This window comes from Limulus polyphemus, unplaced genomic scaffold, assembly GCF_000517525.1.
Source record: "Limulus polyphemus unplaced genomic scaffold, Limulus_polyphemus-2.1.2 Scaffold1770, whole genome shotgun sequence".
Lineage (NCBI taxonomy): Eukaryota > Metazoa > Arthropoda > Merostomata > Xiphosura > Limulidae > Limulus > Limulus polyphemus.
The window spans coordinates 18,921-37,181 of NW_013667380.1; the positions used below are offsets into that span (position 1 = coordinate 18,921).

General features: G+C 30.7%; 1 protein-coding gene across 3 annotated transcripts in view; it reads right to left on the minus strand.

Annotated features, from left to right (window-relative positions):
* Positions 1-293: 293 nt before the first annotated feature.
* Positions 294-18,261, minus strand: part of LOC106464885 (septin-2-like) — a 47,727-nt gene continuing 29,759 nt past the window's right edge. For all 3 annotated transcript variants that reach the window (XM_013925047.2, XM_022392688.1, XM_013925050.2), the window contains 8 exons: positions 17,487-17,621; positions 12,363-12,480; positions 9,873-9,974; positions 8,563-8,659; positions 6,895-6,946; positions 6,480-6,584; positions 1,319-1,397; positions 294-716 (listed from right to left, as the gene is read on the minus strand). In XM_013925047.2, the coding sequence (XP_013780501.1) occupies positions 594-716; positions 1,319-1,397; positions 6,480-6,584; positions 6,895-6,946; positions 8,563-8,659; positions 9,873-9,974; positions 12,363-12,480; positions 17,487-17,621 (811 nt within the window). In that variant the 3' untranslated portion in view covers positions 294-593. The remainder of the gene's footprint in view (positions 717-1,318; positions 1,398-6,479; positions 6,585-6,894; positions 6,947-8,562; positions 8,660-9,872; positions 9,975-12,362; positions 12,481-17,486; positions 17,622-18,261) is intronic.

Sequence of the window (18,261 nt, forward strand, 5' to 3'; positions counted from 1 at the left end):
ACAACAAACAAAAATAATACTAATCTTTTTAACAATAAATACTTGCCAAAGATTACATTACACGATATAAGACTGTCAAACGATACCGAAATTGATGTTTACTGAATACTACGGCTAATTATGTGTACAATACATTTTTATTATGCGCTGAAACTAGGTGCATCTTGTAGCAAACGAAAAATGTACATCAACTAAAACACTTGACAAATAACATTTTTTACATCGATTTTCTTTTGTTAATTACAGAAAATTAAGTAACACCTATATAAAACCAATTGGATTAAAATATTTTATTAAATAATAAAAAAGATTATTACTTCTTTCATCATTGTGATCTTTTTTTTTTATTTAATTATTATTTTTCGCCTTGCATTTATGGTCTATAAATAATCATAACAATAATTAAACGTGAAATATTTTCAAATGAAATCCTTTTTTTTTAAAAAAACATTATAAAAATAACATACTTTTTTTTAATTATGATATATGTCTTTCAGAATAACATCCCTGGAACTGTGGATATAATTCATCTGCTTTCAGATTAGTTAACTTATACAATGAGTTTATCGCCATCTGGGGGACAATAAAATAACTTAAAGATCCACACTCTCTCTGTCTTTCCTGTTATCAGAATCAGTGCCATTTTCGCTACTATCTCTACCTGCAGCTTTCAGTTTTTGGTGCATTTGATTCAACATGTCCTGCATTCGCCGGATCTGGAACAACAAACACGCACATAAACCGTATATTCAATACATTTGATTGTTTTTACAGAAAAATTAAGTTACTTATTGCTAGTCAGCTAAAAATTACTAAATTATTTTCTTAAAGACATGTTATATATCAATATCAAAGTTCTCTCTCTTAACTTCAGTTATTCTGAATTATAATTTCAACAACTTTTAACTTTCCGCAAACATTTCAGATATATTCACAGATTTACAAACAATGCTTGCAACTTATTAAGGTTGTATTTGACTCAAAGCAACAAAAACATGATTCAAAAATCACTACGTTTTTTTTATTTTATCATTGGAAGTACCAATATCTTACTTCATAACAATATAATTCAATATTGAAACAAAACGACATAATTAGGTTTCTTTAGGACTAGTCTAAAGATTGTAAATAAATTTTGATACTGCATATTGTACCCAAGAATGATATTGTAGTTACACACAAATCAATCGTTTACTTTGGCCTTTTCTAAAAATAATCTTCTTTATATGCCTATCTTTTACATGTAATTTAGCGTTAATTCACAAAAAACTCAACATTGATGTGGTTTTAGTATCTAAATGATAAAAAATAAGCATACTTCTTCTTCTTTCTGTTGTAACAATAAATCTGTTTCTTCCACTGATTCCTCACAAGGCTTAGAGTCTCTCTTAAGTTTTCTAGTTAAGAAAAAAAAAATAAAAAAAAAATATATATATATATGGAGGAAGAAGATACACAATATAGTAACAGTTGGTTACTTAAAAGCTTGTTCACAATATAAAAGGCTGAATTTTGGCACTTTCTTCATATACATATATAATTGTTTAAAGTTTTAAATACTGATAAAGTTGTTTGCAGTGGGAAGCATAAAACGACTAGGACTAGTATTTGTTTGCTAAGTACTAAATACAGGACATTATACAATCTGTTGAGAGTTTGGTTTCTAGTACCAAGGAATACTGTTTTTTTGTAGTGCATGTAGGAATAAATAATGCTACAAAGTGCAAATCAGAAAAGCAGCTTAAAAAGTATAAAGACCCTTTTTAGAGATTTAAGGTTAGACATGACTCTTTTGGGAATACTCCTTCAGGCTAGGTGGGAATGAATTACTTAGCAAGATATATGAAATACTAACAGAAAAGTATTTAAAAGATCAGGTGGACTTGTTGACTTGCAGGATGGTTTTCAGAGTAAGGGTGAATTATATGCTAGAGATGGGTTCCACTTAAACAGGCTACATAGCAAGATTTTTATGTAACTAAAGAAATTCATTAAATACAGTTTTAAACTGGACTTATATAGTGGCAAGAGAGCTTGGAAAATGTGGATTAAACAAACTGATAAACTAGATAAGGCAATGAGGAGACAGGAAAAAGATTTAGAGCATAACAAGTTCCATAAAGATCACACTTTACCAACTTAATTAATTTAGCTCACACTGTAACAGTAATTGTCAAGCAATTTATTGTAATAAATAGTATCTCAACCATTAACACAACATTGGTATCCCAATTAGCCTGAAGAGCCCTAACATTGGGCATTTTCAGAACTGGATATAGCAAATGCAGATGTTCTTATAATAGCATTTCTAAAGTGAAGTCAAGAAGATTTAAAAGATAAGCTTACATGCTCTTATTCTCATAACAGAAAATCAGTAACAAAACAGATAAGTATAGAGTTGAAATAGAAGACTGTGATATAATGGGGATCACTGAAACTTGGTTATATTTGAAGAATATTGATAATATGAATTATTTTGAAATTCTAGGTTACAAGTTATGTAATAGTGATATTTTTTTTTAAATGAATGGATGGTGTGACTCTTTATATAAAGGATGAAATACATCCTGTTGAAAATTAAGACAAAGACAGTAGACAAGAAGATGAATCTATACGAGTTATAATTAGGAGTTTTCAAAGATAGAAAGTTTTTAATTAACAACTGTTATAGGCATCCTTATCAGACAGATAATATTAACAAGAAATTATATAATCTGATCAATAGTTATTGGAGACTTAGTTTTAGACAGAATGAATGGAATTGTATGGAGTCGAGTAGTGATGGAAAGAATTCTTGAAATGATTCAGGATGGTTTTCTATAACAAATGAACAGAGAACCAAACTAGAGTGGATGTAATTTTAGTTATATTGTTAACGACTGCAAGATTGAGGTGAGGAAATATTCGAGGAAGCACGATCATTGCATAATTAGGTCTAATGTTTTGTTACATGTTGAGATAAGTGAAATTTGAGTTCCTGATTTTCAGAAAGCTAATTTTGAGGCATTGGGAAAAAGATTTATCAATAGTGAACTGAAAAATGAGTTAAAAAGTGATGTAAAGCAGACATGGGTAATCTCAAAAATAAATTAATTGCTTTTAATACACGATAGGCACATTCCTAAAAAAGAAGAAAAGAATAACACTGAATACAAGGATACAGAATTATACAAAAGGGTTCAGAGGAAGGCTACTAATGTGGTAATTTATATCTTTTGTGATACATATATAATTTCTTGCCTTGGCTTTGAAGACCTGTTATATGCCAAGAATGTTCTTTGCCAACTGAGCTAAAGGGTTAACTCACTAACCCTTGCTAATAAGTCTCTTTTTAAAAACTCAAAGTACTATATTATTCACCTCTTACAAATAAGGCCCATGCTCAGGGTTATAGCATGGCCACTAGTTTGGCACTGAGGTGGTAATTTGTTTTTGTTTTTCACAATACATATATATTTCCTCACCTCAGCTTTGATCCCAAGACCTATCACATACCAGGTGAGTGATCTACAAACTCAGCTAAATGGTTAACCACTAGCACTTTTTACAATACAAACTATTACACTGGATAATCACAGGGATGAAATGGTTATCTTATGGAGATAAATTGCCCCACTGGTGGGTCACAACTGACTTTTAGTTATGAGCTGTGTGACACACCAGTGGTTCACAGACAATTATGTTTCAAAACCAAACTTCTCTTGTGGCATACAAGTTTGGGACACTGTGACTGCTCCTCGGCACCTCTTGAATGTCTAGTTTTTTTATACTTAATTTATTATGCAGCAGCAAATTTGTCAAGATAACCTATCGTCTCTTGATGAAAGAATGCTAAGAGGTGATCTTATTGAAGTTTACAAGATTTTTGAGGGGATAAAGGCCTCTGATTTCTTTGTGCTATGTTCTGAAGATAAAAGGACAAGAGGATAAAAGTTTTTGATTTGGAAAAAAGGGTATGTTAGACCCCAATTAAGACATTATTTTTATAACAGGGTGGTTGATTTATAGAATGAGTTGCCATTTGCAGTAGTATGAGCACTTTTAAAGTATTTGAAATTATTTGTTTCAGACATTCACACAAACATACACAAGGACTAACTACATTCATTATCCATAATTTTGAACTGATAGACTAGAAGGAAGGCAGCCAGTCAACAACACTCACTGCTAACATCGAGGCAACTCTAATCAATTAGTAGTATTTTTCTGTTATTTTTACAGTGCATCCACAGCCCCCAATGTGTGGAGCACAATTTTGTAGTAATGGGATGTTGACCAAGGACTCAGATTCAAAGCCTGACATGCTAACCACCAGGCCATACCTGGTCCAAGTTTAAAAGAAAAATAGATAATCATGTGAAAATAAAAGGTGGTTTTAAGTTTTTATTTTTAGGATGCACAGGGATTGCCTTAAAGCACTAAATGGTCTTGTAGCATATGTCCCCACAGCCCCCACAGTTGCAGGAGGGCCCAAATCATAACTACAATTATAGGGAAATAAATGTAGGGAGACCAATTTCTTTTTATACAGAGAGGGGGAGAGCATCTTTTGTAGTTACACCACTGAAATGGCCCCTTGATACCCATATTTTATGTTATTATTAATTAATGTTCAATACATGTAACCATGCTCTCAACCTTACATACAAGTGACACTTAGGAATTATTAAAATACAAGTTTTATGTAAATAAAAATATTACTGACTATAAAAAAGTGATTTGGTAAAACAAAAACAAATAAATGGATTTTATAAAATACCAGGTAAAAATAAACTAACAAAGAATTTAAATATATTTAAAAAAAATTATCTGCATAATGAACTAGATTAAAACAAAAATAACTGAAATTAAGTTATAAAAATGTTAATATTAGTTGCATAACCACTTACATAATTCTGAACATTTAATTATAAATTACACAAAAAACAAAAGTAAAAGTTTGCTCCAATAATGTTTCCAATCCTTCAGAGTACATTAGATTCACTTAAATCTAAAAAAATCTTAACTGGTTAATAAATTAAATAAGTACTTAATAACTAGATTTTAGATTGTGAAAATACTACTGATACAATGAAATAAATAAATAAAAGCTACTTTGACTGAGTAGCAATTTTAAATAAATACTGAAAACATTATCTACATCATAATACAATATAGCTGGATAACGAATTAATATTAATACAACAGATTATACAAAAAAACCATCAATATAACAGTCAATATTACCTAATCAAAATCAGTATCATCTAGAACAATTAACCAATAGAATATCAGTTTAATAACAGAAAAGATAAAACAACACGGTAAGCTGGATAATGCAGACATTAAAAATGGTATACATAAACCCTATGTACAAGAGCGATGGTTCAAGTGTTCATGGCATGATCTTTTATAGTGTCATTCGGCATCGTAATATGCATTTGATGTCAGAGTTATCAACTATAAAGTTTTCACTCTACATTGTTGACTTAGCGACATTTGGTGGAAGAGAATAAACACCAGATAAAATATATAGGGATACCGAAGAAACTGTAGATATGTATTTGATGTCAGATTTATCAACTATAAAATTTTCACTCTACATTGTCGACATAGCAACATTTGGTGGAAGAGAATAAACACCAGATAAAATATATAGGGATACCGAAGAAACTGTAGATATGTATTTGATGTCAGATTATCAACTATAAAATTTTCACTCAACATTGTTGACTTAGCGACATTTGGTGGAAGAGAATAAACACCAGAAAAAATATATAGGGATACCGAAGAAACTGTAGATATGTATTTCGAAGGTTCTAGAGATTATGCAAATACAAACTGGATGACTGACAAAAGTATTTCTATTCTTCACATGAATATCCTCTTGCACTCCTACTTATCAAGAGTTTGGGTCAGACTGATGTCATCAGTTCACAGACATATCTTGTGTACGAATACTTTTGTAACATATATAGTTTTGTGTGTAGAAAGTACTTGTACATTTTATTAAAAGCTTGTTATATTTCATGTAGATACTTCCAGTAAGTTTGGAATTATAGTCAACATTCCTTCTCCTGTATGTGGCCAGTCCAATGGACCAATCTCATGCATATTCATTTAAAAGCAATAGTAACTGAAAGATGAATTTGATAAACAGCTTACCAAAATGAAATGTTTATTTCTTTGTTTTAGAATTTACAAGCACATCTATACAAAGTCTATCTGTGTATAGCGATATCTAATTTTGAACTTACAGACTAGAGGGAAGACAACTAGTCAACAGCACCCATTGCCAACTACTCTTATAACGTACCTATGACCCCAAATTGCAGCATTTTTGCATTAATGAAATGGGAACCCTCCACCAATCCCCTGATTCACAGTTTTGGCATGCTAATCACTAAGCCATGAATCAAGAAGAAATGGACTACATAAAAGTTAAATTTAAATAAATTTTTGTTTGATCCATCATCTCTTAACTAGAATGTGTCACTTACCCTCTTTCTCGTGATGCTTGCTGAGATATCTTAGTTAAGTACTGAGCACGGTAGTTCTCGTAATGCACATCTCGAGTTACGTCCTTCAAGTCTTGCATGTGGGTGCTGTTTAAGTTAAAACCATTTCAATATTTGCACAACTATTAAGTAAAGTTAATCAAATAAAAATCCTATATGACCTGCCCTTAGATTCATTACTTCACTTTTATTTATTTTTGTATTGCATTAAGAAACATCCTTCTTAAAAGAAATATAAGCATTCAAGAACACAAGTTCATGGCAATTTCTAAATATCTTAGAAAATTTATTTGTGATTTTAGGTCAATTTCTATTTAGATAAGTCTGGCAGATACACTGTAAAATATTTTTATTTTTAAAATGATTTATAATGGACACTTAAAGATATACCACTCACCTGACTAAAAATGTGCGTAGTTTAAGAAAGTCACTATGGATTGGATTCTCCACTGAAAATAAGTATAAATCTTCAGTAAAGTACTATCAAACCATCTTTATCAAATACATTTGAAAAAAAGTAATAAAGTACATACATTTGGGAGTGAAAGAAATGGTAATTGAAAAATGTTCCAGGATACCATCACTCTCATCACCTCCAAACTTTAACAACTGCTATTCCACTATTCTGATGTGCTAAAAGCATCACGAATAACTTCCCTTTAAACCTGGAATCAACATTTTTTTATAGCATCCTCACTACTGTAAAATATATCTTAGAACCTTTTACACTAAAGGATCACCTATAAAATCCCCAGTTCATGCAGACATTTTATGCTCTAGATAAACAGTATACGTTTAGTACTAAAATTGCTGTTTTATTAAATAATGTTTTCAAAGATTTGAAAGAACAATCGAGAAACTATTTTAATTTATTCCAGCACCACCAATTAAAATATAATCTATAATCATGGTTGCTCATGAAAAAAAGCTTCAGGAGAGACAAAAAATAACAATAAGAGTTAGCAGCAGTGACAGAGATAATAAAAAAAAAACAATTATTCCTATCTTAAGCACATACGGTAAGGTTGTGTCAATCAGATATCAATCACTGTCATGTTAGTACCCTATATGATCACCCAAGTTTAATAACTACTATCTTTTTTTTCTTGTATAACTATATATTAATTACTAACTTGTTTTTATCCTACATTTTGGCTGCTAATCTGCTGAAGTCTTCAGAGAAGATTTAAGAAGTATTGTTTCTGGATTAATTGTTCTCAACCTTTTTGGCCTAAAATGACCCTTGTTCATCTAAGTAACCCACCTCTGTAGTATGACTAATATTATCACTAGCAGCACTATCATGCAGTTGTTCATTCACACTCTCTACTTTTACATTTTCATTATAACACAGTCAAAATGTATTGCACTGAATACAAGCAGTTTACAATGAGAAAACAAAAAACAAGAATCTCAAACCATTACTGACAATCAAGACTGTAAGTGAACCAATCACAGAAGCTGACAGTTTTATTAACTTAACAAACTTATGTTATCACTACAGTATTATTTCTGTTCAATTTTTACTATAAATTATTCTTTTCATCATTAATAAGATTAGCTCACATACCTTTATTGTATATCTTTAGGAGTATCTGTATTGCTAGCTAAGAACTGGTAATCTAGATTATCGGACACCTTTAGTCACTAAGCAGGGGTTTGTGTTTAGTTACTTAAGGAAGTATACCATAAAGAGCAATATCATGAAATTATTTCTAAAGATACTATGGTGGATGTCTTACAATGACTCCTTTCTTCATGACTTTAATCAAGCACACTGAGAGGGTGGGGAGGCTAAAGATATTTCCCCAGGGCCCACTGTCAATCAGGGTGGGGGTGAGGGCATAAAAATAGGGAAAAAATGTGTACAGAATGTTTGTTGCCTCTTTGATCACTTATGTATGTGGCATCATTTCAAATATGATTCACTTGGGGCACATACCAATTCATGGTGACCCTGACTGTAGTTATGATGTATATACACCTTTTGAAGTCTACTTGTTGATATCAATAGTTTGGCACTCCTATTTAAAAAGCCAAAAGTTATATCAAGACAACTGTTTACCTTCTACAATACCCCAGGGGTAAATACGCCCCCTAACTCTTCGTCCATTTACCTCCACAACCTGAGTGCTACCAATCACAGCAAATGGGATACTTTGCTGAAACATATAAAATACAATAACTAAAAACTGGATTCTGTAATGACATATTTGACAACAAAATATGTAATGGAATCTATTAAAAAGATAAAACTGTATTCAACTATCAAACAAAAATAGCCATTTTCCACTGAAAGAAAGATACAGTAATTTCAACAATATAAAAAGTGCGAGTTTCATAGCACTATTAAAGTTAAGGAGATTGTATTCCAACAAACCCTTTGGAATCATTACCAAGATCATATATTAATTTACTGTAACAAGTCCATCTCACATATGAGCCTACAAATCACATCAATATCTGCCTATATGAAAAAAAGTATTTACTTTCTTTTACTACATTAATAATGGGTTTTACAATATAACTGATGAATTGTTCACTGTGATAGTGAATTTTAACTTGCCATATGTTACCGGTAACATAAATATTAATTGTGATTTGACTGTAAATTTAAAAACAGATTCTAAATGTAACACATTTGGATTTTTGTATAGAGCCATCTATTTTTTATTTGAATTTACCTTTAAATTCATGTTTGGGATTGTATGTTTTAAGGAACTGTGATGATTGGCTTTATTAGGAATGATAATATTTAGTTTAAATGATGATTAATGTACTACACAACTTAAATAACAGTATTGGATGTTTTATAAATGTCATCAGTAAGCTTCTGAGTAACATTGACTCTTCTCTCAGTGATAATGGTCTTCTAAGCCAGTTACACAGCTCAGACAAAGTATACAAGATGTACACAGTGGAAGATGAATTTCTGGGTTTTAACAAATGATGTCTGGTGCATTCAAGACTTATAAATATTATTAAGAAATTAATAAAAATTTACTTATATTAATAGAGTAACTCTTGAACAACAGTTTACATGTAAAAAGTTTAATTTGGAGAATCAAAGTTTCTTTATGCTGAAACAACAAGAGGGGGGGGGGGTTGTTATTTGGTAATTTTTTAAGTCCAGTGTATATTTGTAATGGAATTTCAGGTTAGAATTAAATATACAACCCAGCTGTTAACATAACAGTAGAATTCTTTTATATTTTGAGACTGAAATATGGAACTAGACAATGAAAGCATCTCTTTCTGGTTTATTCTTTAAGTTAATGTGATTTTATTGCCCTAAAGAAATGTCTTATTTAGTTTCTTTGCTTATAATTATCAGATATTACAGATACATATTGATAAAAACATCAACTGTCTCACCTTTAATTCATGATCTTGCTGTTTAAACTCCTCATCTTCATCACTGTCACAATCAGGTAGCTGGTAAACATGAACCTCATTCTCTTTTAGTTCTCGAAGAACCTAGAGACAACATTAATTAAACGGTGCCTTTAATAAAAGTTTTACACCAAAAATAACAGTTTATAGTTACTTCTTAAACTTACTTAACTGGAATATATCATCACAATAATAATGAAACATGAAAAGTATTCTCAAAATTATAACCAAGTTTTCCATTCTTTTAAGGTATTATGGGGAGTTTACCAACAATTTTACAATATGGCTTTATAAAATCACACAGAAATGTCAGTTGTTGTATTCCAAAAGATTTGAAGAACACTAGTTTAAAGCCCCATCAAAATGTGACTTTACCACATCATATGGAAACATCAGCTGTTGTATTTAAAAATTGATATGAACACCAGTTTAAAGCCCCATCAAAATGTGACTTTACCACATGGAAATGTTAGCTGTTGTAGTTAGGGGATGCGAACAACACCACTTTAAAACCCAACCCAGTGTGACCTTAGTCACAGTTGGGACTCTAATCTGTAGTTGTTCACATCTCTTAGAATACAACAGCTGACATTTATATAACAAATGCAAACAACAATAGTATACAACCTACTCATTGAAATAACAAAATACAAGAGATCTTTTTCAAGTGAATTACAGGATGAGTTCATTAGCTTTTGCTAAAGAGCACTTTAAAGTACTCAAACAACACAGATCTAGCACACATGGAGAGAGAGAGAGACACACACACACAGTCTCAATATACTTGTGACTCAAGTTTGACTGTAAAGAAGGTTTTAAATAACACAAGATTGTTATGTTTTATTAGTTAAAAAAGCTAAAAGGTATTCTGCAGAATTCATTTTATCTTTGGTTTCTTTCCTTCATCATTATAAGATCATTTTCTCAAGTGGTCAGTTAATTTTGTATATTTCTCTTCTGTTCCATTACAAGGGTTAAATTTTTGTCATTTTATTTTTCAATTCCTGTCTTCTCAAGTGGTGTGTTTTGCCTTCATTTCTCTACTCTTCACAACTGATCATTTTGCTGACAAGCAGACAGTTTTGTTTTGTCTTTATGTACACGACTCTAAGAGAATCAAAATGTAGTATTTCCATTTATTGTTGTTCTTAAATGTTATTCAATAAATTTCTTCAGTAACAGCTTTTTTAGGGCTGTGTCTGGAGATCTGTTCACTAGTTAAGCTTTAAGGTAGTTCTAAGCATTTGAAGGTTCATCAAACAGCATTCAAGCAGTGTCAATTTTTTTATTCTGTTGTTAACTGAAAATGTTTGAATAGTAATAACACATTAAATGTCACTCACATGAAAAATTTAATTTGCTTAATACTCACTACTTACAGACAAGTCTCTGTACTATAAGCACCACCAAAATGTTAAACCTAGCAGCTAATTTTTATGCATTGGAGCAGACCATTAATGTGAAGTACAGGTGGGTATGTTTAGTGGCTCCACTACTCTAATAAAATGTATTGGATGCCTAGCATACAACATTTAACAAGTACTATGGTAGAATAAAATATATGCTAACACTAATAATTTTAATGTTCAATTAATCAACAATTTCATGATAAAAATACTATGTGTGTGTGTTAAACTACTTAGAACAGTGGCTGTTTAGTAAAGATTTGTTTTGTACAATTTTGCAGTTTCAGTTGTTTTTATTGGCCACAAGAGAGTGCTCTTGCAATGCAAGCTTACTGTATGTAGCTATGTTAGTACTACACATACCATCAAGTATGCGTACGTGAACAAAATGCATTGTTTTTATCATCTAAAATATAAAAATGTGATTACTGTATTTTCAAACTACACGTAAATGTTTTATTTCATTTACTTGGATTAGCTGCAAAAATGAAAGCACTTTTCAAATAAAATATAAACTAGTAGTTATGGCAACATCATCGGTAAATTATGCAAAATTGTACTATCAAAGGTTCAAGCCTTTGTTTGATAAGGTGTTTCAAGCCTTCGATGGTCAAAATCTATCATCTGTTACAGCCTTAATTTTGTTTTTATTCTTCAAAATATTTGTAGACTAATATTTTTTTAAGTTGGTGAAAAATAGTTAGAGTTTATTTAAATTTTAACTCATAAAAACTATTTTGTTTTCTTGAATTTAATTAAATAAAATGAAAAGGGTAATGAAAGTTGTATAGAAGTTACATAACTGTTTTCTTAATGCATATCCCAATAAAATACACATCATTGAACATTAAATTGTTTTTTGTAAAGAATAACATCTTAAAAATGAAATTTTAAGAGTAAGTTTGGAGCTTGTGCAAGCTTATATTTACGAGTTAATTATAGCCTTTTCCTTTTGTCAGATTTTTAGCCAATCTCAAAACAAACTAGAATCTGGAATTGAAGAATTAATACATAACATTTCTACAAACCGAGGTTATCTAGCTAGTGTGTCAAAATATAACCTTACCTTATCTTTTAGTCTACGAATTTCATTCGCATTAAGTGTGTCTGCCTTTGCTATCACAGGAACAACATTTACTTTCTGGTGCAGGTGCTTCATGAATTCAATGTCCAAAGGACGCAGGCTGGTAGTAAAAAAAGTGGAATTTCAAAAACAGCAAGCTGGCAATCCTCAACCAAGTTTATAGACGTTTCAGATCTATGTATTTATGAAAAGTTTGTAATTCCTGAAGCCAATTTAAAAGTTTTGAAGCTATGAGGTAATCAAAAGTTCTCAGCAATTTTTAAAAAAAGTCACTTTCTGAAAAATGCCAACTTCAGACAACCAATGTAGCACTGATTACATACTTTCATTTAAAATAGTTTACATTAAAAGCTACTAACAAGTTTGTAAGAATATAAAGATACTCAAGGAAAGTATTTTTTAATCCAAAGGATTGTCTGAATAAGTAATATCCCTCAATAAAAGACAGATAAAATATGTGCACAGGTGAAAAGTACATAGTCTAGAATGTTTGCTACAAAGTTTTTGTTTTTAAGGTTAAAGCCAGTATTTAATCACATTGGAAGCTTTATGACAAAGCAAAGGACAGATATACTAATAAAGATCGTTGTACTTAGACAATAATTAAACTAATATAAGTAGTCCTGAACTTCTTAATAAGTCTTACAGGTGCACTTTTCTACATTCTATCTTTACAATACAAAATATGAGGAAACAAGTAAAATATGAACCAATTTTTTTTTTTCTCCTCTATATCTTGAATATTTAGATTATAATCTTATAAGCTGTAATATTAATCTTAAACTGTTCTAAAAATAGTTAAAACAAAACTAAAACCATACAAACTAGATAACAAAGTATTAATAGAAAACTTTGTTTCACTGAAGGCACTATAAGAAGTTCACTAAACATATGTTCCACTTTTAATATAGTTGAATAAAATTACAAATAACACTGACTCATTTAGTTACTTTTGTAAAGTTACCAACATCAAGCCATCAAAGTGCTATAAAGAATATTAAGTCAAACTAATAAGCAGTGGTATGCGAGATCTAGTTCTAAACTTCCTTCAACCATGAAACTGGAACATGCCTAAATGTGGTCACCATGGGTTCCTCTGGAAATGTGCTAATTATGATTAACAGTGGAGAATTTAAAATAGATTTTACTGTCTATCAACTTTTCTTTATTCAACTGAAACACAAACAGTCAATCTTTATTATGTTAATAACTTGAATGTATATATAATTACAAACTAAATTTCATTACAAACATGCACTATACCTGAGCAAAGGGATGATTCTTATTGATGATGCACTTACCAAGTTAATATTAAACTAAAAAATAAATGGTTAGACGTTGAAAATTACTAAATAACAACACTTCACCCCCTTAGTTGTTTCAGTACAAAGATACTTTGATTCTCCCAATTAAACTTTTTAAATGTTAACAATTGCTCAAGAGTTACTCTGACCCTATAAGCAAATTTTTTTATTAATTTCCTAATCAGTAGTGTACTGATCCACCAGGCAGCTGGGCAAAATCCCACTTAGCCCCCTAGGACTCAAGCAGTGGTGTCTCCTCAAATTTTATAGTTTACCACTTAGAAACATTGAAACCTATGCTTGTAAGTTAAAACCAGTTTCATTTATGTATCTCGGATGGCCAAGATGACACAGAACACTATAATAAAACACTGAACAGATTTAAACCTACAATATATATCCAATATTTATACCCTATTCTTGCAGGCCTTGCTACAGGTAAATATTAAACACATTCATAGCCTTTTGAGGGAAGTGTTTTAAATGGCTAAATGCATGACATTCTGTAAGCCACTGATCTTTATTTTTAGAATTTTGCTTATGCAATAAACAAGGATTTCCAGTAACTTTTTATGTATAGGCCTAGATACTTGTGTATCTGTTCATGCATGAATGAACATGACTGTGTGCTATGAAGGCATACATACAAGTTACAGCACCACACTTCTCTCTTGACTATTATCTCCTACCTATATCTTTTGTATAAAAATCTGAGAAAAATCATGAAATTACAGCACAGTTTGAGCAAGTCCTAGGCCTATTGCTTAAAGCTGACAACACTCTGTAGACTTCATACATTAAACAATAAATAATGATAGAAAAGAAGAGACAAGCCAGTGGATGCCAAAAGTGTAAATCTTCTTAAATGAGAAAGTTGCAGATGTCTGCAACTGTCACTATATATATGGTAACCAAAACCTCACTGTACGTTACAAGATATTGGAAACTATGCATTTATTGGTCACTCTGCAAGCATGGAAAAATAAGAAAAAGGATGTTCATGAGCACTTTTACACACACATATATATTGAATCAACATTTGCCATTTAAAGTGCCCAACTGATTAATAATGAACAATCCTTGGGAAGTGGATCTGCGAGTAAAAGAATATACTAAAGTTTAGTTCCACTTATATAAATATCAATTTGATTACATTATTATTTCATAATAATTGTAGTTCATTTTTGCTGATATTCATATTTATTATAGGCCTACCTGACAAAGAAACTTTCTTCCCCATAAAAATTGTCAGCTACACTTGCTACAAGAATCAGTATTGTATGAAACTCGTAGGTCATCAGGTTGTATAGTAGCATAATAATGCACTGTTATAAACTCAACTTACAACTCTTATATCAAGATTAGCAGGCTTGTTATAACTGGCAATTTTGCTGTAGAACTCCACTGGCAAATATTTGGTGGATTTTGCCAGAAATAATAGGAATAAAGAGCATATCTCTAGTTTTGTATTTCAGTTGTAGATTATTAGCTAATCAATACTTTCTTTATAAATAATCATTTTTCATGCAAATTGGCCAGTAGAATGCCTAATAGACCCCCGTATAACAAGCTTAATGCTTATTATAGGGTCCATGGTTGATCAGTCATAATATTCATAATATTGAAATCATCTTGTATGAAAACGATTAAGTTCAAAACAGTCTCATTTCAGTATCAATATTTCATACATGTACAATAAACCAGATTACTGTCATACAAATGATGTGTAAATTATTCCTACATAATGATGCTATAAATTTGATTTTTACAAGATACAACAAAAATTCGAACAGTTTCTTAAATTGACTCTCAATGACAATCACTTCATTTTTAATGGTCATCTTTATGACCAGATAGACGGAGAGGTGGTGGGATCCCCTCTAGGTCCAACCCTTGCAAAGAGTTTTCTATGTTATTATGAACGTAAATGGCTGGATAATTACCCCTTTATTACAAAATCAGTATAATATAGAAGATACGTTGATGTTACTTTCCTACTCTTTCACATCACTGATCACACCAAGAAGTTTTTAGAATACCTAAACTCACATCATCCATATATAAACTTTATATTTACTGTAAGAAAACATTTACTGACTTATACACTCGTTTGGACAGTTTCATACCAGACTCCTTCAAACATAACCTTGTTCTATATCTTCTGAATAGAGCATATAATATCTGTTCTGGCTACTTTGTCTTCACTCAGAAAGTTCAAAAATCGTCACATGTCACAAAGTAAAGGTTATCCTCCTAATTTCTTACACTCTATCACACAAAAATTTTTAGCAAATAAAATAGAATCTACCAAAAAGTCACTCACTCTCTCAAAATATCCACTGATTCTTATCATTCCTTTCATTGGCAAACAAAGTTTTAAACTCAAATATCAAATTAAAAAAATAATCCAAACATATTACCCACAAATTAAGCTACGTTTAGTATTTACGTCAACATTTAGAATTAAAAATGTATTTAAAACCAAAGACACTCTACCCATTCCTTTGCGCTTGTGGGTCGTACTTAAATACACTTGTGGTAGCTGCAAAGCTACCTATATTGGTAAAACTACACATCACCTACTAATATGTGCACTCAAGCACTTGAGAGTTTCAGCAAGTGGATGTAAGCTAAGTAATCCACCAGAGTCTTCTTTCCGATTGCACAGTGAGAATAACAACCACCCTATATTTTTAGAAAACTTTAAAATACTCGACTCCAGAACCACAGATTAAGAACTCTTTATTAAAGAAAGCCTCTCATTTTCAATGACCATCCAACACTAAATAATAACATCAACTCCTCCCTGTTGCCATTAATGTAATCAATTCCGGATTTTCAGTGTTTATATTTGATATCTATTATTATTTTAAAGATACAGTGTTTATACTTATTACTGAGCCTTTCTCTATAATAGTTTTTCTTAACAATGTTTTATCATGTATTCCATTATATTGTTACCATTTAAATTTGTTATTTCTAAACTTCCAATTGAATATGAAAACTCGCTCAATGGTAATGTTTTTTGTAGTTCAAATATTATGAATTCTTTTTAAGATATTAATGCTGATGATGAAATTTAAGTAAATTCCAAATCGTCCTTATTAAAGATGCTTTTGGTATTACCGTGTTTTAAATATTTATTATAATCAGAATCAGCTTTTTAATTTATAATCAGATTACAATTAAAATTTTGGCTACAACATATGGCAAGTTAAAGTTTCCCCATCTCAGTGAACAATATGCCAATTAAACCAGTTGTCAAATGATGTGAAGACAAAGGACATATCATTTTATAAAAGTATTTACTGTTATTTTTTTCATGCAAGCAGAAATACTTACACAGCAAATAATTTAGAATATAAAGATCTGGACAGCTCAAACAAGTCAAAAACAATGGTCTCACAAAGAAAGTGAGGGCTATGTTTATAAGATCCTTCTGAATATTGTGATGAAGTACCATTAGTAGGATAATAAATGTTCACAAGCTTCCAATCACATTACAAAATCAATAGCTGTTTTCATAACAAAGATGGCTGAAGAAAACTGGAAAGATTAGTCTTGACTCTTGAGTTTGTAACTTTGTTTTTAATTAATTAACATTAACTTATTAATGTTATTAGATTATTAAAACAATGATCAGTTGAGTGTAAACTAGGATTCAGTAAATATGTAAACTGTCTTGGGAAGGGTTACATTTTAAGGGGTTGGGGGATGCAATACGTCTTATGGAGTGTACAAAATTTCACTTGCCTGCCTTTTTTCAAATAGGAAGCACTGAAATAACCTTCTGTACACTTACCCATGTCCCCATGGAGGAATGAAATAAAGGCAACAATGGACTCTGTTGTCCACTATATTTTTTCTGTTTAGTCCACTTTCATCCTTGAAGAACTGGTTGAATTGCTCAGTAAGGTAACTTTCTATTACCTTCCAACTATAGTTAAGAGAGAGAGAAACAAAAAAGAAAGTTTTGAATTGCACTTATAGAAAGTATCCTTGTATCACAAGTATGTATATAATTGTACAAATGTAGTAAAAAAGCCAGTAATAACTTTTTGCAATAAAATTTCAACTTGTTTATCAGGACCTGAATGCCACAAAATTTACAAACTGTGTAAAATAATTTCATAAATGCTTTGAATAAAATACTACAAAAGAAAGTACAGAAAGAATTTCTACAATAAATATTTGAATTGTACAAATTACAATTGAACCACACACACGCACACACCTCTAAAATCATATTTTTTAATGATTATTTTTATATGAATTTAATTTAAGAAAAATATTTTTCAAACCTTTCACTTTTTCTTTCTCAAACATTTACTAGATTTTTACACTAAAATTTAAAGCTGTTATTTGTATTTTTACAATCAGGAAAGCTATAGTACTGGCTATGTATAGATGGCTCAGATTGTTCATCAAAATGGTATTTTAAATACCTTCTCAATAAGTCAGCAGAACTTTAAAATACGATGTTATCATTACACCTTGATGTTAGCTTTCTTACAGAAATTTGGTATTCCTGTAAAAAAGCTTAAGAACAGGGTGAAACAGGAATTACCAGCCAATAA